The following is a 26,938-nucleotide window of genomic DNA, read 5'->3' as shown; positions in this document are numbered from 1 at the left end:
GACTGATAACAACCCCTCCCCTACCCCCCGTTTTATAGGGGTCAAGGGCAACTCGTGCGCGTGATAACACGAAACCACTCACAAATCGGGAAAATGCCGATAATTTGAAAAATACTGGGCCGTTTTCCATGTTTTTTAACTTTTCGTAAAGCTAAAACTTCAAGGGACATGATCTCATTAAAATAATTGATCAAAAATAATCGGTTTACAAAATTATTGGGTGCAGTTGAAAAAAATTTGTATTTCTGTGTTTACCTGTGGCTTCGTAACGCCTAAACGGATGAACCGATTTTGATGTAGTTTCTTTTGTTTGATAGCTGGCTTCATTGCGGTGATTTTTTAGGTATATTTTATTAAAATCGGTCTAGCCGTTTTGAAGATATTCTGCATTTCGTCATACTAGTATGGTTATTTTGTTATTTTAAGGTTATACAAGTACTTATAGCTTGAATACCGTCCAACTTATAATAAAACACGTAAGACCATTTTTGTTCTAAATTTAATGAGGATTAATTCTGTCCTTGACACTTTTTTGATATCTATTGTAGTTTTCGTGAGAATGCCAAAAAACTACCAACGGGGACACATTTCAAGGTGGGGGGGGGGTCGAGCGTCAGGTGGAGGGGGGGGGGGAGAGTGGTGCATTTTAAACAGTACACCTAGACGTATCACGTCACACAGGTTTGAAAACTATATTAATTTGTTTGTCTCAAAACATATAATGACTGTATTATATGTGTTACAAATAAACACTTTGACTTTAGACTTTTATTAAACCGCGTACCACTAACGCCGTCTAGTGGCGAGTAGCGAAACTAAAGTTGTATATTTTTATAGATGGCGCTAGTGACCTTGGTACCGTCGCTTGAAAGTTGGAGTATTATACTTACATTTTAAAAGAAAGGTTGACTCGCCGTATATTTATGTATAATCCTACATCCTACCAAAGACAATATTATGTAACTTCGTTTAAGACGAATAGTCTAAAGAAAAAACGTGCCTCGGAATTCAAGTAAAAGTCATTCTCAAATAGATGCCGCACACACCTTTAGCCTGCTTTAGCCTATCCTCGGCTAGATGGCGTGACGACACCGTTTCATATTTAAGGTGTTGAGCATTTTAAAAATATGACTATAATGTTTTAAAACTTGTTCCATCGTTGTTGCCCTTTTTAGGTAAAAATTTGTTGTCCTGCGAAATATTGCCTCGTAAAAAGAAGTTTCCACTTTTTTGAAAATACCTATATATTCCTATGAAATGTGCCTCCGAAACCGGGGGACACTTAGAAATGTACTTAACATTAGTAAAGATAATGGCGATTTCTATTAATGGGATCCAGACAACCTACATTTGCGTAAACTTGACTTGATGCAAAATACGTCGTCAGATGTCACTATAAAATTGATACAAATACACAAGATAACCTCAAATATGTAAGTGATTTTCTTACATCAAATCAGCCCTTTTTCCGCCAACTGTAGCTTTTCTCAAGGGGTCAAGGGGGAGGCCTATGTTCAGCAGTAGACGTCTTATGGCTGAGATGATGATGATGATGATGTAGCTTTTCTCCTTCCAAGCCCGGTATGCAGTTCCCGTACAGTCATAAATGAACACATTTTACTTTAATAATCGCCAGTATTACCGAAGAATTCGCACTTTACAAGAAATCGTACGAGTAAACAAAGCCGGGAGCAGTGGCGACATCTGTCCTTTTTTTTTTTTTTTTTGACGGAGTGGGAATGCATTTACGCACAGTGTGTGGGACTCGCCGCTCCTTATCCCTCTCTTAGCGAGAGGGAGGGAGAATTTGGCCCTACCCACTAAACCCACTCCGGCGTTTCACCCTCTTTGCCGTTCGTGAGGGCGCAATGGGATCGAGGTCATTCCACCACAGCGCCCTCCGGCAGCCCCGGCTTGTCGCCAGGGCACCCTCACAATGCAGGGGGGGACCAGAAACGCTTGATCCCCACCCCTACGACGTGTGTGGGGCCGACGCGATGCGGGTTCGGTACCCACTGGCCCCACTAGGGCTCGAGGCGAGCATACGCTCCTCGCCTTCGACCCTGCCGCCTGCGTGGGAGAGGAAGCGCGTCAGCCGCCGCTTCTCGCTCCCTCTCCGCCTCCTCCTTCTGCGACATTACTTCTTCGCAGAAGGAGGCCACCGCTTCCCATTTCCTCTCGCTACCCAGCATCGCCGCTATTATGCTGTGTAGCGAGAGATCCGCCACCCCCGTCGCTGCCCTGAGGGAAGCTCTTTCCACGGCCCAGCGATTACACTCTTCCAGAGTGTGCTGAGCCGTATCATCCGCCGCGCCACATTCGTGGCACTGAGGCCCCGGCTCCCTCTGTATTTTGTGCAGGTAGTGTCCGAAACAGCCGTGTCCGGACACCACCTGCGTCACCCTAAAGGTCAGGGCCCCCCTGCCCCGATCCACCGACATCTGTCCTAACCTTTCAGTGTGTCTCTTCATTTAAAGGTTATACAAGATTGGATAGTTATACATTTCTTTATTCGTAATGTTGTTACATGGTTGTTTGTTGCCAGGCAAATGTTATTTACTACAAGAAAAAGTAAATATCGTAAACAGAGATATCATTGATTATGAACCTTATTTCTTTATTAAAGAGTTATACCAAGAAAAGTCTGCAGCGATTTTGATACGTCATAATTTCATCGAAGTTTGACGTTAAAAATCTAATCTCGTCTAATTATTAAAGTGCATCGCAGAGCAGAGTAAAATCGAATAAAATTCCTATGCATAATACGACCTATGCCTGAAATTCATCAGCTACAAAAAGGACCCGAATCACGATATCATTAGAGTCAGACCAAGAATAGTCTGCAGCGGATTTGATAGCCCACGCAGTGAAAGTGTTATTTCAAATGTCAAACTTCTGTGAAATTATGACGTATAAATGACACTTGCACAGCGTGGGTCTAGGGATTGCAGAACCGGTACTGTTTAAAAGAACCGGGATTTTCGGTACCAGGCAAATATGGAACCGGGATTTCCCGGTATTTTCGGTACTTTTGGGACTGCCTTCAAAAATCAGTTTTTACCTCAATTTTCGGTAAAAAAAAAACCTAAAACGATCATGAATCTTTCTCTAAACATTAGTATTAACGAGAATATGTGGCTTCAAGCCACACAATCATTGCCTACATTAACTGTGATATGGGCTGCCTCTTACTATACTACTAAATAATATAATTTGGTTTAAAACACATTTGATATTTTTACTATCTTTGTTGAAAAACATCGGCAAAAACTGAATTGTGGCTCAGGTAATATCATCATTTATTTTAAGTGTAAGCCGTTTTGTGAAAAAGGATAAAAAAATATTTAATCATTTTCGCATGCGTTCAAAATGGGCTGTGGCAGGGATATTTTACCTTCATACATATAATAATAGAACTATCAATACGAAAAATCAAGAAGTAGGGCATGTCAGTGTAATATTTCAATTTATTTTAAAATGTCATTCTCATTATCAATGAGAGTTTCTTATACCGTATTCGAATTAAAGGGAATATTTTATTAATTACACAATTTTCCCTATTTTTTCCTCGTATTTAGTATACAAATAACTAATTATTCGTATAAAATTAATTATCGTAGTAACACTCGTATAGTTTCAAAATACGCAATTTTATATAGTTGGCATTGTCAAAACCCATTGACTATTTTTGTTTTGGTTTAATATGTGGTCAGCCGTAAAAGTAGGTATTAGCGTCAGCTTTGGATTGATACAATATATTTCTTTAAAAAACATGATAAGTATCAGAAAACAGTCAAATATTGTACCGGAAATATTAGTCCCGAAAATCCCGAAAGTACCGGGAATTTAATTTTGAAATCCCGGTTCTTTGCTTGGCTCTAAATCCCGGGAATTCCCGGTACTTTCGGTTCCGGTATTTCCCGGGAGCAAACCCTTGCGTGGGCTATTAAATCCGCTGCAGACTTTTTTTGGTCCGACTCTACTGAAGCGAACTGTGTACGGAGTTAAGTACAGAGCGAGACGAAAAATCGTCGGGAATTGCAAGATCATACTTACACCTCTTAAATATCATGAAATGAAGCCCAGTTGGATGTTAAGATCAAAAAAAGAAAGCTCAGTTGAGAAACTTCCAGAATCAGGCAAGTCAGCAATAACTGACTTGATGCACATGAAAGAGTCCTAGGTCAGACTGAGACACAAAGTTACAGAAAACGAGTCTAATGTAGCATGCAGCTTTGTACAGGGCTGTCTTAAACTATGCTGTGGTCCTTGGGCACATAAGAATTTGGAGCCCTTTTGAAAAGTAAAGAAAGCGAATTGAACTAACAATTTTCTACTTATGGGTAATCAAATATATTGTGTGTGTGTGTCGTTCGGGGCCACCTGAGGATGGGTGCCCTGAGCACGGGCCCCGTGTGCCCTTATGGTAAAGTCGGTACAGGTGTTGTATACACAAATATGAACAAAGATAATAAGAAGAAAATTTTCAAAAAGCATCAGAAACTGCAAGTTTTTACACCTAGTTTGCTACTATTTGGTTTACCTACCAAATTGAAAATAATATATAAACATACTTGCTTTACTATAAAGAACAGTGTGTGTTTTTATTTATTCTTTTTAAACCTTTTCTACACAATACTAGGTGTAACTATTTGTGTGCTTTCGTATGTTGTAATCGTGTATTTTCGTCCTACATAATAATGTTCGGTCTAGTTAGGTGGTTTACAAGTCGATATTTTGTTTGATATCTTGTAAACAAAAAAAAAACCGGCCAAGTGCGAGTCGGACTCGCGTTCCAAGGGTTCCGTATATTACACAATTTTTAACAATGTATTTTTTATGTGAAACGTGAGTGAAATCTCTTTAAAAAATCCGTAGGGGTCGGATCAAAAACTGTAATTTAGTCCAACTCACGCTTGACTGTACATTTCTAATAGGTTTTTCTGTCATCTATAGGTATAGACCTATTATTTGTATTTTTTTCAAAATTTTTAGATCTCTTAGTTTCGGAGATAACGGGGGGAATGGTCATTTTTTGCCTATTTTCTTGAATAACTTCTAAACTGCTTATTAGAAAATTATAAAAAAAATACACTTGAGATCCTTACAATAAGTTCTTTCATTTGATATGCAACATGATATAGTTTGAAAAATTTAATTTTTTCATTTTTTTATTTACCCCCCAAAAGTGGCCCCTGTGTTTAAAATTCATTTGTTTACGTTACATGTCCGTATTTGGGTCATAAACTTACATATGTGTACCAAATTTCAACTTGATTGGTCCAGTAGTTCCGGAGAAAATCGGCTGTGACAGACGGACAGACAGACAGACGCACGAGTGATCCTATAAGGGTTCCGTTTTTTCCTTTTGAGATACGGAACCCTAAAAAGTATTACAAGTTACAATAAATCAAACAAAAAATTTACTTGTGATCCGCCCAAGTAGATCTAATACTTAGAGAATATAACCAAACGGAGTGGTCATTAACAGGCTTTCCCCTCTGTCGAAAATAGGCGGCCAATGGTCAACCTCATGTCAACCAATGTATGGACTGACGTTTATCTGACATGACGTACCTGTACATTTGATGTGCCCCTCCCCCGCAAAAAACGGCAGACTATTTTGTACCGAAAATTATAGACATGGCGTCTCCGTTGGTTATATCCTCTAAGACCTAATATTATTATGTGGGACGAAAGTATACAATACGGATGCAAATGTAAATGTGCACGCACACATACCTACATTGTTACTTTAGGATCCAAATTAGAGATAGCGCTTTGAAATGAGTTTCAATAAAATGTTTCAAGAGGGCTCTCTTTACCTAATATACTTACCTACTATACTCTTTGTTCCGAACTCCACGACCATAATCAAACTATTTTGTAGAATAGATCATTTCAAATAGAGAATGTTTCAGGTTGCACCTTCCATGGCCGCCTCGACTCGACAGACCATAGCCACAGACCACTCGGTGACACGTGACGTTGGCTGACACACGACAGCTCGGGTGTGGAAATGCAAAACTATTCATAACAACTATTCAGAGGTAAGTATTTAACGCAATATGAAACGATTCATAGCTACGCGTATTTTATCCAAGCTCGACATTGGCTGAGTCATCAACCTTGATGGAGCCAGAACACGCTAAATTAAATTGAAATCATATATTTAGGCATAACACGTATACAATCACGCTTTGCGTATTTTTATTAGTACAATCATATTTTAGGCTGCCTTAGTAGCATTATTGATTGAGTTCTCTCATCTCCGCCTCAGTGGAAAGGAAGCCTTAGACTCATTTATCTTATTGATTTTGGAAATAAACGGATTCATGTATTTCTATTATTTGAAGCAGCTGAATAACCGACATGTCCTTTCATCAGGTGTTTCTTCCTACTGTACTTGTAGAGAGGCGAAACAATTAGCGAGCGCCGAGGGACTGAACCTAAATTAATATAATTACAAAACAAAATAATAATAATACTCGTATTTTTATTGGCAGTTTGAATACACACGATGCAGGCGAAAAAAGATGATCACGCTTGCAGACACGCGTGCACGCGCCAGGTATGCAAGCCGAGCCATCCAATCAGTATACCTATTCGATATCGTTGATGTCATTACTAAAATACTTATTCAGGTTATTGCTTGATGTTTCAGCCGGTGGCAGCTATACCAGCAGCTAAAAAGAAGGTAATTGCTAATTCCGTTCGAAAATCACCTAAAATTTTATCTCTATAGAAAGACTGTTGTATTTATGACGTATCTGGTTCACTAATCTATCTGATAGGGACCGACGGTGCTAACGGAGAACCTATCTTTTCAACTCAGTGAAACGTTTTGCGCATCACTAGTGGGAACACGGTCGTCAAACTATAGTCTTAATTATGAAGACCGAATTTGACTTAAGTTATAAAACAACGCGACCTCTTTTTTAATAGGCTTGTTATGTCAGTATCGTCACAAGTGTTCAATCCTATTGAAAGAAAAGTAGTACCTAACCTATTTATATTGTTTGGTAATAATTATTTTGCAGCCGTGCGACGTGTGTCCGCCATGCCAGGCGCCGTGCAACCCCGCCGCGCCGCCGGTGAGTCTATCAATATATGTACATATATAACTTATATTACGGTATATACAACTTGTAACTTTTGGGGATTCTAGGTGATAATTTTAAGATGCTAAAATCGCTATCTGTCAACACACATTTCCCTCTGCGCTTCCGTACGGTCAAAGAATAAGATTCTTGTGCTTGAGCGTAAGAACGTTTTCACATTGTCCGATACGATATTGGATGTAGGATCCGGCAACGCGCGCTTAGGCGCCATCTTTAGCGGTCACATACACTACAGCAATCATTATGCCTACTACTACACACACGCACCCAAACGAATATTATCGGTCCAACAGCTGACGGGAGGCTTCGACATAGCTGAATTTATCGGAAGCTCCTTTCCGATATCGGATTTTTGAAAATAGCTGCAGGAGAGTGCGATTGGCATTAAGTCCGCCTTTTTTGCGTTATTTCCCTTTTTGTAATAATTATTTATTAAATGCATAAAGATATATTGAAAAACACATACTTATCTCACATTTTACTTTCTTCAGACATCCGATATCGGATTGGACAATATGAAAACGCTCTAACTTCTTATTTCAATTGCGTTCCCAATTACGTTTTACGACTGATGACAGCAATATTAATTATATGCGCGAGCAATAGAGATAGCAACAGGTGGGTCAATTTACGACTTTCCACATAGATTTTCTGAGACAGTACTGCAGCAGTAACGTTGCAATAGAGTAATGTTGCTGCAGTCGTCACCCGAATGTCACCTTTATCATACCTTAGAAAGTTATTGAAAACGCGAGCGAAGCAAGCGCGAAAATTTTTCGATATAAAAACGCAATTTTACTTTTAGTCCCAAACAGGCGCGAATCCAGGATTTCATACAGAGAAGGGATGGAACAGTTTTCTAACAGCCTAGCTTTGCATAGGGCTCGATATTTAAGGGTCTCAGCGAGGTTGTTTTCATGCATAAAATATGCAAGAAAGCAGAGCTTGGAATTGACCAAGTGAATTGAATTGGCGAAGTGTGAGCAAGGCAGTAGGCCCAGCTGCGAAAGAGGAAAGCTTGGATTTGGATCCACGCCCAAGTGTAATTAAGGCAGAAGATCAACTTTGCCGTAAGGCAGAAGGCCTCGCATAAGACCTAACGCCGAACCGCAAAAGAGTGGGTTGAAATCGAATCTATGCATGTAATCACGACTCTTCTACTGCTACCGATTGTTTCCCAAAGAATTACGCGCCATTATTTTTGCAAATTAGCTTTTGGACAGCTAAAAAAATCGTGTGGTAAAAACGATGTGTCTGTCCCTAATCTTAAAATTTGTTCACCTTTTTCAACCTGGCATTTTGGTGCCCCCCCCTGAACGTGGTGCCCTAAGCACGTGCTTGTTTTGCTTATTGGTTAATCCGGCACTGCTTGCGCGTGCAATACAGACAGCAACAAGCGGGTCAATATACAAAAATGTATGTGGGATGCGTCTCTGGTTTACCAACAAGCCTATCTTCCAGACTCCCGCCGAGCGCGAGGCGGCGTCGCTGGCGGTGCGCCTGCAGCAGACTGAGGAGAGCTTCAAGTCCAAGATCACTGAGGCAAGAACAGTTCACTTTCTAATACGGACACGTGTTCTAAGCTAAGTAGTTTAGAACGAGGTTGTGATTGATTTATTCTTGATTAGACTCATTTGAGTCTATGTCAGATTATGAAACTAATAGATAGGCAACTTATTTGGCAAATTGAAAACAGCAATCTGAGTCTCTTTCAAAAAGCAGTTGTTTTAAAAGTTTGTTGTTGTAGTGTGCGGTGCTGCGCGCGGAGGTGGTGAAGCGAAAGGAGGAGACGGAGCGCGAGCGGAGCCTGCGGAACGAGGCCACGGCGCGCCTCAAGGAGCTCGAGGAGAAGTTCGCGCTGCTCGGCGCCCGAGCGCTGCACATGCTGGGGGTCAAGGAGCAGGCGGTCGAGCAGGTCTCATCAACATTATTACCTTTATATCATGAAAGGAGGAGACGGAGCGCGAGCGGAGCCTGCGGAGCGAGGCCACGGCGCGCCTGAAGGAGCTCGAGGAGAAGTTCGCGCTGCTCGGTGCCCGAGCGCTGCACATGCTGGGGGTCAAGCAGCAGGCGGTCGAGCAGGTCTCATCAACATTATTACCTTTATATCATGAAAGGAGGAGACGGAGCGCGAGCGGAGCCTGCGCCTGCGGAGCGAGGCCACGGCGCGTCTGAAGGAGCTCGAGGAGAAGTTCGCGCTGCTCAGCGTCCGAGCGCTGCACATGCTGGGGGTTAAGAAGCAGGCGGTCGAGCAGGTCCCATCAACTTTATTGCCTTCTTATCATGAAATTTCATGGAGGTAGTGATATTTCTTTAAAACATTTAGCTTTACTAAATACTATATTATGTGACAGGAGGTGGCAGTGAGCACGCTAAAGCAGTGCTACCGCGAGGCGCGAGAAGAGATCGATGAACTGCGCATGCTGCTAGCTGAACAGAACTTACAGGTCCAGGATTACCGCGCTAAGGTACACCAACACTGTCGACATTACTGACTCACCATCGGTGGACCTTAAGTCTTGGCAATAAAGTTGTCACCTCGATTGTCGTACTTAGTCGTTTTACTCTTGATACAGTGGCTAGTGCTGGGTAAGCTTCATATTATGCCGCCATTATTTTTTGATGGTTGCCAGTGAACAATCGCTTGTCGAGCCTTAACATGACCAATCTAACTCGTGGAAAATTATCCGTGGAGCTTGAAACAAACAGAAACACTGTTAGCCTTCCCAAGTGGCAAGGCAAGCTTATCTACCATTGTTTGTCCGTATGTTCAGTACCAACGCGCGCAGCAGACCGTAGAGGAGCAGAAGAGACAACTGGCGCTGCAGGATATGGACAACCAGCGCATCGCCGACCAGATTAACCTCGAAATCCATCGGATCAAGGTGAGATTGTAGTAGATGTACCTCTTGATAAGAGGGACATGTTCAACCCTTTGAACGCTTTACGTTATAAACAAATACGTCACTAACACGCCAAAGCATCGAGCGCAAGCGAGCTATCATCATAACGTGAATGTCATATAGGTTATGGCCCGTGATACCTAATTATAACAGGCTGAACTAGAAAAACAGATGTATTCACTAATCATGTATATCCGCCAATATGATTCGGTTAAATTATGTTCTAATGTATGGGCAACAAAAACTAATTATAGCCAGCATTCTATGAATGTAGTATGATACCTTTGGGTGTGGTGCTTTACGCTAGCGTCCCTCCCCCTCCCCCTGACGCAACCCCCCCTTTTAGCATGAAATATGTCCCGGTTTACGGTTTTTTTTTATTTTTGAGAAAAGTATTAGAGTTAGGAAATAAGTGTCAAGGTAAGAAATAATCCTTAATAAATTTTAAACAAAAAAGGTTATATACAACTTTTTAGTAAGACTCACCATATTCATGTATTAACTTGTTGAAGTTCATTATATGTTAGTACGTGATAGTACTGAAAAAAATCTTATACGGAAAATAAGCTTGCAAGGTTATTGTCCTGTATGATTTCTTTTAGTACTATCACGTACTATGTTATATTGATCTTCTGCAAGTTTTTCAACGGTTAAATTTTGTCGAAGTTCATCTAGCCATAAAATGAATATAGTGCGTCGGATCAAAAAAATTAATATAACCTTTTTTGTTTAGAATTTAATAGGGAGCATTTCTTTCATTGACACTTTTTTCCTATATTGTATACTTTCCCCAAAAAACGAAAAAAACTCCCAACCGGGACATATTTATGCTAAAAGGGGGGGGGGGGGTTGCGTCAGGGGGAGGGGACGGGACGCTAGCCTGCGTAAAGCACCATACCCAAAGGTATCATACTACATTTATAGAATGCTGGCTATAATTAGTTTTTCAAAAAACACAATTTGACCGAATCAAATAGTAGCCTTTTAGAGGTTTGATTAAGAGCGTTTTCACATTGTCAGATCCGATATCGGACGCAGGATCCTACATCCCCGCAGTCAGGCGCCGTTTTTAGCGGTCACGCTCTCTACAATAAATATGATGCCTACACTACATAAGTACACAAAAAAATACTCGTATTATCGGTACGACAGCTGACAGTGACGGGGGCTCCGTCATGGCTGAATCTATCGGAAGCGCCATTTGATATCGGTTATCGGAAGCTCCTATCAGAAAAACAGCTGCAGGGGGGTGTCATATGGCATCCAACCCGCCTTTTTTGCATTATCTGCCGTTTTTACACGACTGCCCAAACAAAAAGAGTGTATTGTTTTCGGCGTTCATGTTTGTATGTATATATTTTTTAATAAGAACTATTTATTAAATGATTAAATAAATACAGAAAGACACATATTTCTTACATTTTACTTTCATCCGTTATCCGATATCGGAATGGGCAATATGGAAACACTTTTAAAATGTTATTTCTGCTCTATAGAGCGTGGTTTGAACCCACTATTATAGACTACCACACACTCTCATCAGCAGGCATTGGAAAAAAATACTGGTCTATGGGGTGGTGACGAGCCAAGCCAACGTTATTATTTATTATACTATACATCAGTGGTTCTTAACCTGGGGGTAATTACCCCCGTGGGGGTAAAACTGGTATTTTACGGGGGTAATAAGCATACATCGTTATCGCGGGAGCAAATACGATTTGACAATACTGAAAGATTATAAAAAACAGTCAAAAACAGAAATGACATTCGTATAGAGAAACGTTTATACCTACGACCTTAAAATGTATAATTATTTTATTGAATATCAATGCTATCTTACCTCCATACTTGACTTGATTGGTACTTAAAAAGATTACCTATTAGGTACGCAACCTTATCAGTCAATTTAGACATTTGTCAATCTTGACTGATCTTTATTTGTAACAACATAATCAAATAGAAGTTGCCTTTAAAATGCCTCGAAGGAAAATAACATGTGATGAATTTGTGGGGTTGTTTATACAGGATTATCCTGAGCTAGAGGCTCGCGATACAAATCTATTTTGCTCGAAGTGCAGTATTAGTTTTTGTAAAACTAAATCTTCCGTGAAACGTCATTTTAACTCTGAAAGACACACTTCTCTCAAAAAAGATTTTAGGTTGGAACTGACAAAATTTCTAGTAAGCTGTAACATACCGTGGTCTCAAATAGAGAACCCTGTATTTAAAAATTTCATTGAAGATTGTGTATCTGGAAAATTTGAAAAAACTGTTCAGGTCCCTTCAGAATGTTTGCTGAGGCAGACTTGCGTGAATGAATTATACGACAAAGAGATGGATATAATTAGAGACGAATTAAAAGACGCGTATATATATGTAAGTGTTGATGAAACCACAGATGCTATAGGTCGTCAAATCGCTAACGTTATAGTAGGTGCTATGCTTGAAGATGATGTTGGAACTCCACACGTGCTGTCAAGCAAATGTTTAAATGAAACGAACAATATCAGTATAACTAATACTGTAAAAAATGCCCTGGATGATTTGTGGGGCCCTGGTCACAATAAGCATGACAAGGTGTTGTTGTTATTGACTGATGGTGTGGGGTATATGTTGAAAGCTGGCAGAAATTTGAAAACACTTTTTCCGAACATTGTCCATGTTACATGTTTAGCCCATGCTCTTAACAGAGTTGCCGATCAAGTTCGTGTTCTTTTTCCAGAAGTTAACCTATTAATTTCAAATGTAAAGAAAGTATTTCGCAAATCTCCGAAAAGAGTAAAAGCATTAAGAGAAATGTTTAATGGAATTCCTTTGCCTCCAAACCCAACAATTATTCGCTGGGGAACATGGATCGAGGCTACCACTTACTACAACAAGTATTTTGATGAAATAAAAAGCGTTATAGACACATTTCGTAATTCAGACGCACAGTGCATCGTCAAAGCAAAAAAATCTTTACTCAGTGCAAAAGTTCGAAAAGATGTAAATTTCATAGCAAAGTATCTGCAAGTTATACCAGATGCTATAAATAAACTGCAGTGCCAAAATCTATCTCTTAGTGAAAGTTTGACCATAGTACAAAATACATACAAACATATATCCAAATTAATTTTGAATAAAGATGGAAAACAGATTTTAAAAAAGTTCAAAGTGGTTTTGCAGAAAAATGCCGGATATGAAGTTATGAAAAAAATGTGTGAACTGATATCGGAGAAGGAGATAGTACTAGATTCAACGATATATCGTTCTACATTTGATTACTTCCGTCGTTTTAAAAACGCACCCATTACAACAGTAGCAGTCGAAAGATCATTTAGCCAATTAAAATGGATATTTACTGCACGACGCCGCAGATTAAGAGTAGAAAACATAGAGAAAATTTATGTCGTATATTACGAAAATCACTTAAGATCAACAAAAATTAAATAATGTTGTACAAAATAAATCATGAATATTTATTTGATATGTCGATTCCGGGTCATTATTTACTAACAGAGTGTAAAGCAAGATTTATGAACATTATGCAACAAAAACTTCGTGCTATGTATGATGAACTTCTTGGAGCAGTGGTTCTTAACCTGGGGGTAATTACCCCCGTGGGGGTAAAACTGGTATTTTACGGGGGTAATAAGCATACATCGTTATCGCGGGAGCAAATACGATTTGACAATACTGAAAGATTATAAAAAACAGTCAAAAACAGAAATGACATTCGTATAGAGAAACGTTTATACCTACGACCTTAAAATGTATAATTATTTTATTGAATATCAATGCTATCTTACCTCCATACTTGACTTGATTGGTACTTAAAAAGATTACCTATTAGGTACGCAACCTTATCAGTCAATTTAGACATTTGTCAATCTTGACTGATCTTTATTTGTAACAACATAATCAAATAGAAGTTGCCTTTAAAATGCCTCGAAGGAAAATAACATGTGATGAATTTGTGGGGTTGTTTATACAGGATTATCCTGAGCTAGAGGCTCGCGATACAAATCTATTTTGCTCGAAGTGCAGTATTAGTTTTTGTAAAACTAAATCTTCCGTGAAACGTCATTTTAACTCTGAAAGACACACTTCTCTCAAAAAAGATTTTAGGTTGGAACTGACAAAATTTCTAGTAAGCTGTAACATACCGTGGTCTCAAATAGAGAACCCTGTATTTAAAAATTTCATTGAAGATTGTGTATCTGGAAAATTTGAAAAAACTGTTCAGGTCCCTTCAGAATGTTTGCTGAGGCAGACTTGCGTGAATGAATTATACGACAAAGAGATGGATATAATTAGAGACGAATTAAAAGACGCGTATATATATGTAAGTGTTGATGAAACCACAGATGCTATAGGTCGTCAAATCGCTAACGTTATAGTAGGTGCTATGCTTGAAGATGATGTTGGAACTCCACACGTGCTGTCAAGCAAATGTTTAAATGAAACGAACAATATCAGTATAACTAATACTGTAAAAAATGCCCTGGATGATTTGTGGGGCCCTGGTCACAATAAGCATGACAAGGTGTTGTTGTTATTGACTGATGGTGTGGGGTATATGTTGAAAGCTGGCAGAAATTTGAAAACACTTTTTCCGAACATTGTCCATGTTACATGTTTAGCCCATGCTCTTAACAGAGTTGCCGATCAAGTTCGTGTTCTTTTTCCAGAAGTTAACCTATTAATTTCAAATGTAAAGAAAGTATTTCGCAAATCTCCGAAAAGAGTAAAAGCATTAAGAGAAATGTTTAATGGAATTCCTTTGCCTCCAAACCCAACAATTATTCGCTGGGGAACATGGATCGAGGCTACCACTTACTACAACAAGTATTTTGATGAAATAAAAAGCGTTATAGACACATTTCGTAATTCAGACGCACAGTGCATCGTCAAAGCAAAAAAATCTTTACTCAGTGCAAAAGTTCGAAAAGATGTAAATTTCATAGCAAAGTATCTGCAAGTTATACCAGATGCTATAAATAAACTGCAGTGCCAAAATCTATCTCTTAGTGAAAGTTTGACCATAGTACAAAATACATACAAACATATATCCAAATTAATTTTGAATAAAGATGGAAAACAGATTTTAAAAAAGTTCAAAGTGGTTTTGCAGAAAAATGCCGGATATGAAGTTATGAAAAAAATGTGTGAACTGATATCGGAGAAGGAGATAGTACTAGATTCAACGATATATCGTTCTACATTTGATTACTTCCGTCGTTTTAAAAACGCACCCATTACAACAGTAGCAGTCGAAAGATCATTTAGCCAATTAAAATGGATATTTACTGCACGACGCCGCAGATTAAGAGTAGAAAACATAGAGAAAATTTATGTCGTATATTACGAAAATCACTTAAGATCAACAAAAATTAAATAATGTTGTACAAAATAAATCATGAATATTTATTTGATATGTCGATTCCGGGTCATTATTTACTAACAGAGTGTAAAGCAAGATTTATGAACATTATGCAACAAAAACTTCGTGCTATGTATGATGAACTTCTTGGAGGCTTATAATGTGTAGGCAGAAAGGTCTGTTTTTACTAAACGGGCAGTCTGTTTTACCACTTCTTTAATAAATTTATATTTGCTCCCGCGATAACGATGTATGGTAATAAGCTAACCCAGTGAACGCATATATTTAGTATGGAAACCGCCTTTAGGAACATTGCCGTTCAAATTCTCGGGCCAAATTAGCACACACACACAATTACGCCTACATTCAAATAGGACGACGCGTTTACAGAGCCTGTAATCAAAGCTGGTAAACAAAATAAGAGTCATCTTTATTACTCTAATGGTACATAGCTAAGTGTAGATGAAATGCATATAATGTCAATAACTACCAATCAGCGACATTAATCCGCTAATAACCTTCTTGCTGTACGTACTGGCCGCTTAGAGTTCGCGGTTCATATTTGATTAGAATATGACTTGGACAGGGATAGGTTTATGCCATACAGTGAAGAACCAGTCAAATAATTCACGTATAATAATTTAATGCAGATTAAAAGATAACTAGTTAAAATGTTGTTATGACATGACAGACTAACTCAACATAAGTAAATATATATCATTGTTGTATAAATGTATTCCACTATAATAAGTATTTTGTATATTTTATTATCTATCTGTATGGCAGTGCGAAGTCACGTTCAGGTATAGTCTGTCCGTTTTTCTAAGATCAAGTACGCCACAGTAAATGTATGGCGAACTTGATCTTAGAAATCGGACTGGCTATACAGTCTGCAAAATTTACATGGGTACAAGAATCGGGTCAAAAATATTTGAACAGGCGGAGTCACAATAAATCCCCACTTTCAGTTCAGAATATTTTATATGTATATAGCCGGTCAAGCAAGTTTGTCAGTAGAAAAAGGTGCAAAATAAAAAAATTGTATGGTACCACAGCTGTTCTTACATTTTCTAAATTTGCCGCTCTTTTCTGTGTGCATTTGTTAAATTAATTCAGTGAAAGCATGTTAGGAAAAATGTATCTACATATAGGAGACCGGGTATGATTATCTCACGGGTTATATCTCATGAATAGAACATATTCTAGATGGTTTACTAACGAATGGCCCAAAAACGTTTCCCAAAGTATCACATCCCAAACTATGTTTCCCAAATTATCATTTCCCAAAAAAATGTTCGGCAAAACAACTTATCGCATATTTTCAGTTAGCAATAGTCTTTTTTGGCAAGTTATTGTTTAGCAAATAATTACTTGGACAAGTTTCATTTTACCAAATATTATTTAGTCAAATGTATCATTAAGCATAACTTACATGTCCCAAAATATTGCATGACATACAATTTACATAGGTACCAATAGCGAGGAGGCTGCGGAATTTATTTGTCTGGTATTTAGCTGATCATTACATATATGTACATAGTAAAATGTAACGTCAAAAAAACATTCCTCAAAAATATGTAGTAAATGATCACTAAAATTAAAACTCCATTTTAATATAAAATGATAACCAAATTTGTTACATCTTGCTATTCTATTAAAGCAAATAACACCAAAGTAATAATTGTAACCCAAAAATTGTAAATAACTACCAATTTTTAAACCACATTTTAGTCTAAAATGACATGCAATTTTTTTTACATCTCGTTATTCTATTAATCATGTATGTACAACATTATAAGAAATATTAAATTACATAAATTACTAAAAGACATAAATAGGAATATAAAACTAAAACTAACTACAATTAAAATAATTAAAACTAAAAATTAAACATACCTATCAAAATTTGGTGCCCTCGGGAGGGTGCCCAACACGCACCGTTATTCTATTAAATTAATTAATCCACTTCGATGACCTTTTTCTAGTACACAGTATTTCGTTTCTGTATGGACGGCAGTTCTAACCTAACCTAACCCACTTTTCTAATAGCATTTCGATTCTGTGAGGGTCACAGTTCTAACCTAACCTAACCCACTTTTCTGATAGTAGTTCCGTTTTGTGAGAATCGCAGTTCAAACCTAACCCAACCCACCCAAATTACGTAGAATTTAACGTACCTATATTAACATAACAAAAATTACTTTAAATAGATATGCTTATTTGTCAAATTTGCGAAGTGACAATTTTGACCAAACATCTTTTTGGAATATAATCATCAACTGAAAAATAATAAATAATTATAATTATAATTTAATTTGTTCAAATACTTCATTGTAATATAATCATCATTCTCTTGCCCTTGTTCCATTCACTTGGGGTCGGCGCAGCATGTCTTTTTGGAATATAATATTAGACAATAAAAAACGTTTGCTAAATAAGTCTTTGTCCTAATAACATTTGACAAAGTAAAATCATGCCAAATGATAATTTGACCAAATAAATTATATGCGAAGTGTAACTTTGCTAAAGGTTTCTTTGGGAAATGAAACTATTGCGATAAGTTTATTGGGAAGTGAAATTTGGCGAAATGTATTTGGCCCAAACGAAAGTACACCATTCTAGATATCTTGCCAGGCATCCACTCAATTTCATGTCTCTCTAATTGGACGCTTTTTTCCATAGTTCTCTGCGAATAGCATCTTGTGGGAATCTGAATGGAAAGTAATGTAAAATGGCAATACCAAATTTGATTATTAATTTGAAATAACTAGGTAGTTTTTTTATAGCTCCATCTCATGAAATAAAAAAGGAAAATACAAATCTGTAAGAAGGAATTTATATAGAAAATACCTAAACCAAACACAAGTTAATAAAATAGTCTACTTCATTTGGCATAACACCATCCCTATTATCCTCGCAATTTAAAAAGTCGTATGTTGTCATGAAAGTCGTATGCAGTTGTTACGTTTTAGCTTAGCACGGTAGTATTGAAAACAAATCGTCATGTTTTTTCCAAATTTTACTGAAGTTATCTGTTTACTACAAGTGAAAAGTGATTCCATTGTCCTTGGTATGAACTAAAATAACTTCTGCACCACTTCACGACACATGAATATATTTTTATTACAAAAACGTTGTTTTTATAAATCAATTTAGCCATTTGTCACTGACTGTCATCTCGGTCGCGTACTGAGATTGCCAATCGAGCAGTTTGTAAGTACCGCCTATCGCGGGGTAGTTTGCGTTGGGTCATAATTGAGCGGACAGAATACTTCCATGTATATCATTTCGCTGAGCTAACCTAATATAACAATACAACAAACGTACACGTTTTATTTTTTATTACCATTGGGAGGAGGGGTAAAATCAGGTTCCCTAGTTAGTCATAGGGGTGACCGGACTGAAAAGGTTAAGAACCACTGGGCTATACAGTCTGCAAAATTTACATGGGTACAAGAATCGGGTCAAAAATATTTGAACAGGCGGAGTCACAATAAATCCCCACTTTCAGTTCAGAATATTTTATATGTATATAGCCGGTCAAGCAAGTTTGTCAGTAGAAAAAGGTGCAAAATAAAAAAATTGTATGGTACCACAGCTGTTCTTACATTTTCTAAATTTGCCGCTCTTTTCTGTGTGCATTTGTTAAATTAATTCAGTGAAAGCATGTTAGGAAAAATGTATCTACATATAGGAGACCGGGTATGATTATCTCACGGGTTATATCTCATGAATAGAACATATTCTAGATGGTTTACTAACGAATGGCCCAAAAACGTTTCCCAAAGTATCACATCCCAAACTATGTTTCCCAAATTATCATTTCCCAAAAAAATGTTCGGCAAAACAACTTATCGCATATTTTCAGTTAGCAATAGTCTTTTTTGGCAAGTTATTGTTTAGCAAATAATTACTTGGACAAGTTTCATTTTACCAAATATTATTTAGTCAAATGTATCATTAAGCATAACTTACATGTCCCAAAATATTGCATGACATACAATTTACATAGGTACCAATAGCGAGGAGGCTGCGGAATTTATTTGTCTGGTATTTAGCTGATCATTACATATATGTACATAGTAAAATGTAACGTCAAAAAAACATTCCTCAAAAATATGTAGTAAATGATCACTAAAATTAAAACTCCATTTTAATATAAAATGATAACCAAATTTGTTACATCTTGCTATTCTATTAAAGCAAATAACACCAAAGTAATAATTGTAACCCAAAAATTGTAAATAACTACCAATTTTTAAACCACATTTTAGTCTAAAATGACATGCAATTTTTTTTACATCTCGTTATTCTATTAATCATGTATGTACAACATTATAAGAAATATTAAATTACATAAATTACTAAAAGACATAAATAGGAATATAAAACTAAAACTAACTACAATTAAAATAATTAAAACTAAAAATTAAACATACCTATCAAAATTTGGTGCCCTCGGGAGGGTGCCCAACACGCACCGTTATTCTATTAAATTAATTAATCCACTTCGATGACCTTTTTCTAGTACACAGTATTTCGTTTCTGTATGGACGGCAGTTCTAACCTAACCTAACCCACTTTTCTAATAGCATTTCGATTCTGTGAGGGTCACAGTTCTAACCTAACCTAACCCACTTTTCTGATAGTAGTTCCGTTTTGTGAGAATCGCAGTTCAAACCTAACCCAACCCACCCAAATTACGTAGAATTTAACGTACCTATATTAACATAACAAAAATTACTTTAAATAGATATGCTTATTTGTCAAATTTGCGAAGTGACAATTTTGACCAAACATCTTTTTGGAATATAATCATCAACTGAAAAATAATAAATAATTATAATTATAATTTAATTTGTTCAAATACTTCATTGTAATATAATCATCATTCTCTTGCCCTTGTTCCATTCACTTGGGGTCGGCGCAGCATGTCTTTTTGGAATATAATATTAGACAATAAAAAACGTTTGCTAAATAAGTCTTTGTCCTAATAACATTTGACAAAGTAAAATCATGCCAAATGATAATTTGACCAAATAAATTATATGCGAAGTGTAACTTTGCTAAAGGTTTCTTTGGGAAATGAAACTATTGCGATAAGTTTATTGGGAAGTGAAATTTGGCGAAATGTATTTGGCCCAAACGAAAGTACACCATTCTAGATATCTTGCCAGGCATCCACTCAATTTCATGTCTCTCTAATTGGACGCTTTTTTCCATAGTTCTCTGCGAATAGCATCTTGTGGGAATCTGAATGGAAAGTAATGTAAAATGGCAATACCAAATTTGATTATTAATTTGAAATAACTAGGTAGTTTTTTTATAGCTCCATCTCATGAAATAAAAAAGGAAAATACAAATCTGTAAGAAGGAATTTATATAGAAAATACCTAAACCAAACACAAGTTAATAAAATAGTCTACTTCATTTGGCATAACACCATCCCTATTATCCTCGCAATTTAAAAAGTCGTATGTTGTCATGAAAGTCGTATGCAGTTGTTACGTTTTAGCTTAGCACGGTAGTATTGAAAACAAATCGTCATGTTTTTTCCAAATTTTACTGAAGTTATCTGTTTACTACAAGTGAAAAGTGATTCCATTGTCCTTGGTATGAACTAAAATAACTTCTGCACCACTTCACGACACATGAATATATTTTTATTACAAAAACGTTGTTTTTATAAATCAATTTAGCCATTTGTCACTGACTGTCATCTCGGTCGCGTACTGAGATTGCCAATCGAGCAGTTTGTAAGTACCGCCTATCGCGGGGTAGTTTGCGTTGGGTCATAATTGAGCGGACAGAATACTTCCATGTATATCATTTCGCTGAGCTAACCTAATATAACAATACAACAAACGTACACGTTTTATTTTTTATTACCATTGGGAGGAGGGGTAAAATCAGGTTCCCTAGTTAGTCATAGGGGTGACCGGACTGAAAAGGTTAAGAACCACTGTCTTGGAGGCTTATAATGTGTAGGCAGAAAGGTCTGTTTTTACTAAACGGGCAGTCTGTTTTACCACTTCTTTAATAAATTTATATTTGCTCCCGCGATAACGATGTATGGTAATAAGCTAACCCAGTGAACGCATATATTTAGTATGGAAACCGCCTTTAGGAACATTGCCGTTCAAATTCTCGGGCCAAATTAGCACACACACACAATTACGCCTACATTCAAATAGGACGACGCGTTTACAGAGCCTGTAATCAAAGCTGGTAAACAAAATAAGAGTCATCTTTATTACTCTAATGGTACATAGCTAAGTGTAGATGAAATGCATATAATGTCAATAACTACCAATCAGCGACATTAATCCGCTAATAACCTTCTTGCTGTACGTACTGGCCGCTTAGAGTTCGCGGTTCATATTTGATTAGAATATGACTTGGACAGGGATAGGTTTATGCCATACAGTGAAGAACCAGTCAAATAATTCACGTATAATAATTTAATGCAGATTAAAAGATAACTAGTTAAAATGTTGTTATGACATGACAGACTAACTCAACATAAGTAAATATATATCATTGTTGTATAAATGTATTCCACTATAATAAGTATTTTGTATATTTTATTATCTATCTGTATGGCAGTGCGAAGTCACGTTCAGGTATAGTCTGTCCGTTTTTCTAAGATCAAGTACGCCACAGTAAATGTATGGCGAACTTGATCTTAGAAATCGGACTGGCTATTATACATGATTGCTTAATCGTGTCGTGTTTTCAGCTGAAATTCCAAGAGAAGCTGTCGGAGCTGTCCCCGCTGCCCGAGGTGCTGAAGCACACGCAGCGGCGGCTGATGGAGGCGCAGCAGAGCCAGGCCCTCGCCGAGCACAAGGCCGACAACCTCACCAAGGAGCTCACCACCGCCAGGGAGAAGGTACACCAGGATCTACTTTACAGCTAATATGTACAAGAAAAGAAAATTGATCATTCACGAAACGCACCCACAGCACGTGCCTTTCCATTTCGTATCTGTCATTATAATACATAATTCTTATTTCTTTTCGTTTGGCGTTAGTTTATAATATATTATAAACGATTGTCAATTTGGCTTCGACTTCAGCATGCCCGTGACCCAAATACATGTTATAGTTGCACATGCTTCTGCACACAATCACCAAGCCGCCGCCCGAAAAGGGCCCCGAGAAGAACTACGACGAGAAGATGGTCGCCCAGGCGCAGGCGCGTGCAACCCAGCTGGCCGAGATGAATGCTTCGCTCAAGCAGGAGATCGAGCGGCTCAAGTGAGTGAGATAGGTAGACAATAGGCAGGGACGGAAGATGGTTGACCAGACGCGGGCGTGTGCAACCCGGGTCACAGAGACGAATGACATGTTCGAGAAAGAGATCGAGCGGCCCAAGTGAGTGAGATAGACAATAGACGGGACGGGAGATGGTCGCACAGGCGCTGGCGTACGCAGCTTGGCCCGCATAGACAAATGCCATGTTCGAGAAAGAGATCGAACGACTCACAAGTAAGTTACGCAAAGTTTAGACAGACAAGGGATCGGAGCGGAACTACGTCGAAAGAAGTTCCAACCGTGTTCAAACCTATTTTGGAAGTAACCTAAGTATTTATAGGCAATAGTTTATTAGTGAATGAGACATGTATTTAATTTGCAGATTGCACGTGATTCGCATGGAGGAGACCGTGTTGCAGACTGACAAGCGGTTGCAGGAGAAGATGCACGAGTGCGCCGCGCTCGGCGGCGAGCTGGAGCGCGCCCGCGACCACGCCACCAGGGAGATCCTGCTCGCCAACCAGCGGGTGAGACGGCATTACCTCATCGTGCTCATCACATCACAGCCAGGCTCGTGCCGTACAGACCGATCGCTACCGGAGCCCTGTTCTTGCTACTTTGGCTCATTTCTCCGAACTATTCGTGACCACCATGAAACCAAAGGAATATATAAGTTTGCTAAAGCTTTTGTTGCCGAAACACCTTGACAGACGAGTTTATCACCTTGCTTACACAATCCCGTCTGTCAAGGTGTTTCGGTAGGAAAATCATTGGCAGACTTATAGGAATATATAATAATATATTCCTGAAATGAGGGTTCATACCTACCGACTTGAATTGGTTTCATGGTGGTTTCAGATGGGTTAATTTAGGGGTCCCGATGGTCACACACAAAAAAATACAGACAGACTTCACATTTCTGTGTCTACATGTAAATTTCCAACTGCTGCCACAACTATTATGTCAGTATCAGATGGGTTAAATGAGCCCCGCCCCCCCTTTTCACATCAGAGCCGGCCTTCTTTTTTGTACTTTCGGCAAGTTCCGCCGTGGCAGACTATCAAATTCGGACTTATGGGAAACCATTTTGCATTTCATCGTGGTATCAAGTTGGTTCGAAATTTTGCGGCAGGCTCTTCTACCATTATTAGGTACCGACAATTATCCCGTACACACGCGAATTCTCTAGAAATGTGAAGTATTTTAAATAATAATTTCTTTCTATAACTATCGATAAAAGAATATGATTTTAAAATGTGTCGAAAATATTGCCATAAATTTACGCTGACACGAAAAGTTTTTTTTTTTTGTTATTTATTAAGAAACAAACAGTCTTATAAAAGTTATAAAACAGATAAGTATATAGAGTAACATTCTTCTAGTAATAGACTTATACATAGTTTCCTATATGTAAACAAATATTATAATAAAAACTTATTACTACGTGTAAATGACATGCATATGTACTAGTATGTGTGACGACTTGACGAGATATGTGAGGAAATCTTAATTTAGCTGGTCATACAGGTGTTTATTATTTTAAAGAAGAAAAAACTAATTTTTTAAACAATCTTAGTGAGCTGCTAAATATGTCTACGTTTTGGCACTTTACAACCTACATGTGCGTTTAATGTATGAGTGCTGCGCATGTTTAGTTCTGCTGCTTTTGATGCTAAATAACATTTTATTTCGACAACTACGTTCTGTTCTGCGGGGTACGCGTAAATCTATATTTTCTAAAAGTTCAGGGGCATCTACTAAATTATTGAATATTTTGAATAAGAAAATTAAATCGGTACAGGAGCGTCTTATGGAAAGAGATTGAAGATTGTAACTGGCTAAGGAGGAGGCGTAACTTTCGTGATTTCTACCTGTTCGGAATTCAAGAGCCTTTATGAATATTTTTTGTAATCTTTCTATTCTGTTTCTGTGGACATCATGACAGGGGTTCCATACTACAGAAGCAAATTCTAAGCGACTTCTGACATAGCTATTATAAAGTAACTTATACGTCAGGGGTCTTCGAAAGGGTTTTGCGACGCGAAGAATAAAGCCTAACTGTTTATACGCTTTATTTAGGATATTATCAATATGAAGATTAAAGGTTAATTTTGTGTCCATTATTACCCCCAGATCACGTATGCTATCCCGCCGAGTTAAAGTACCTCCACATAAAGTATAATTGTGTAATATGGGCTGTTTTTTTCGTGTAAATGTGATGAAGAAGATGAAGTAATGCGCTTTATACGGGCCAGAGCTGCGAAATGCTTGTTGTCATGTATCTGAAGTTAGTAAGATTGTGATGTTCCAGGCGGACACAGCGCGCGCCTGCCTCGAGACCACGGTCACGGAGCTGGAGCGCAAGCTGGTCGCCGCCAACAAGGCGCTCGCCACCGCCGAGCTGGACCGCGAAGAGGTTCCCAAGCATATTACCTACTACATATTACTCAATATATTACTCAATTATCAATTCATACAAACACCTACACCGAAACTAGATTATTTTAAACGATTACATTTTTTATATGATTGGTCATTCTTATAAAAGTTGACAATAATTTTGACGCTTAATCCAAATAATACAGCAACAACTACAATATATATAATCAGAAATTAGTTACTGTTCGCGATGGCTGTATTAACAAGTCGATACGTCTAGTAGGCAAAAGTGATGGCCCGCAAGTATCAAGGGACGGTCTCCTCGGTTAGTGGAGCCAGTTAACAAGAATTTATAACTTCAGTAACTTCGGTAAAAATGGCCGTCGAGGGACAACAGTTCGTTCCGTCAACTTCCCGAATAGCTAACTGTGTCATAACATAAGTTTTTCCCTCGCCGCCGCAGAAGCATGACAGTGTTATACGGATAAATTAATTCAAATAACTACTAGTATTGATTAAACTTATTTAAAACTAGTGCCATCGTGTGGAGGAGGCATAAAATCAATTACCAATTTTGTTAACAATAAACATTTCTTCCGCTGCGCCCCCTAGGTTACCTTACTGTAACATTCCGAATCTACTGACATATTTGAAACTGACTATACAAAGTACCGGTCAATGAATGTGATAAAATAATCCTGAACTGCCCTCTTTGCTGAGTTACCGAGGGATTCACTCGATTAATAGTTATTTGTACAACAAGAGATCAAAGTTTGATATTTCTTCGAGTGCTTATTTTGAGTCCCGTGCAAGCGAAAGATTCTAAAATCGAATTTAGAATCTTGAGCGTAGTAAGGGATTCAAAAGCGCACGAGATGTAAATAACTTTGATCTCGTGTAGTACACAAAATTTTTCACCCTAAGCAGTGAGAACATACCTAGAGGGACAGAGATAATAGAACCCAAGTATATCGAACTTGTATTAGACCCCGTATGTTGAAATGACATTTGACTATAAAGGTCACTTGAATGTCATTTTGTCTCACTCAGTGAGCTAAATCGCATTTTGCTCACTGAGTGAGACAAAATGTCTCAGTGAGCTAAATCGCATTTTGCTCACTGTTTTTAAGAAGCAAAGTACCCTTGTTCGAGCTGCTGAGGTGAAAATATCATTATTGACTTTTTAAGAATGCCAAATCATTTCTTTATAAAATCGAAGAAACATTAACCTGCCTACAATTTTTCTTCGCCTGTTCTTTTTGGAAATCGGTTAAAAACAATAAATAGCTTGTCTCCCTTAGCTACTAAAATACATACGAGTAATAAATAATATTCGACAGGGTAGATTTATACCTACGGTGAAACACACCCAACATAAGCCACATAACTGCCGCTCTATTTGACGTTGCACTCGGCATAAAAACTTAACATGTTTCGACACTAGGTATTTAAACAGCTGACTTGTTGCCTTTAATTTAGTTAACAATGTAGTGAGATGTGTATTTGAAAGGGGTAATACTGTTGGCAGACCCAGAAGCGCATGCAGTGCCAGCTGGGTCGGTTGGAGGAGAGCCTGGAGCAGGCGGAGCTGCGCGTGCTGGCGCTCGCGGCGCAGGCGGCGGCGCTGCGGCGGCGCGCGGCCGGCAACGGCGACGAGGACGACGACCAGGTGCACTGCGAGTGCAAGAGCTTCTTCGAAGACGCCTGATACCTACTGCAGTTGGGGGCCAGGGAGTCTCGTCGGCCAAACACCTTCTTCTAGGACCCGTGATTCTTAATCATCCGAAGTTTTAAGACAGCTTTTTTAAAAACCACTGAGACCGTACTTCGTAGGATGCCTAGGTATTCCAATGGATTCAAGAAAAGTTAGTTGTTGTAAATACTTTTGCATTTGTTATAAAATAAATGGATAAAAAC

General features: G+C 38.1%; 2 protein-coding genes across 2 annotated transcripts; one reads left to right on the top strand and one right to left on the bottom strand.

Moving 5' to 3' along the window:
• Window positions 1-2,024: 2,024 nt before the first annotated feature.
• Window positions 2,025-2,441, bottom strand: LOC134678144 (uncharacterized). The gene has a single exon (XM_063536594.1). The coding sequence runs from the start codon at window positions 2,439-2,441 to the stop codon at window positions 2,025-2,027; it is 417 nt and encodes a 138-aa protein (XP_063392664.1).
• Window positions 2,442-6,501: 4,060 nt separating this feature from the next.
• On the top strand, window positions 6,502-26,729 carry LOC134678370 (tropomyosin alpha-3 chain-like). The gene is made up of 12 exons (XM_063536921.1): window positions 6,502-6,571; window positions 6,665-6,697; window positions 7,041-7,094; window positions 8,583-8,663; window positions 8,869-9,036; window positions 9,476-9,589; window positions 9,896-10,006; window positions 22,126-22,278; window positions 22,494-22,645; window positions 23,025-23,169; window positions 24,954-25,058; window positions 26,550-26,729. Exons 1-12 carry the CDS (start codon window positions 6,521-6,523, stop codon window positions 26,727-26,729), a joined length of 1,347 nt encoding a protein of 448 aa, XP_063392991.1. The 5' UTR covers window positions 6,502-6,520.
• Window positions 26,730-26,938: the final 209 nt, after the last annotated feature.

The sequence above is a fragment of the Cydia fagiglandana genome, chromosome Z (genome assembly GCF_963556715.1).
Source record: "Cydia fagiglandana chromosome Z, ilCydFagi1.1, whole genome shotgun sequence".
NCBI classification, from domain to species: Eukaryota; Metazoa; Arthropoda; class Insecta; order Lepidoptera; family Tortricidae; genus Cydia; species Cydia fagiglandana.
The sequence above is the reverse complement of the archived record's forward strand: the minus strand, read 5'-3'. Positions and strand labels throughout refer to the sequence as shown.

Bases quoted from the DNA above. Each gene is read 5' to 3' on its own strand.
- LOC134678370 (XM_063536921.1), top strand. From the start codon at position 6,521: ATGCAGGCGAAAAAAGATGATCACGCTTGCAGACACGCGTGCACGCGC. The intron at 8,664-8,868 runs GCAAGAACAGTT...TTGTTGTTGTAG, and splicing joins TCAAGTCCAAGATCACTGAG to TGTGCGGTGCTGCGCGCGGA. The intron at 22,646-23,024 runs GTGAGTGAGATA...TTTAATTTGCAG, and splicing joins CAGGAGATCGAGCGGCTCAA to ATTGCACGTGATTCGCATGG.
- LOC134678144 (XM_063536594.1), bottom strand. From the start codon at position 2,441: ATGTCGGTGGATCGGGGCAGGGGGGCCCTGACCTTTAGGGTGACGCAG.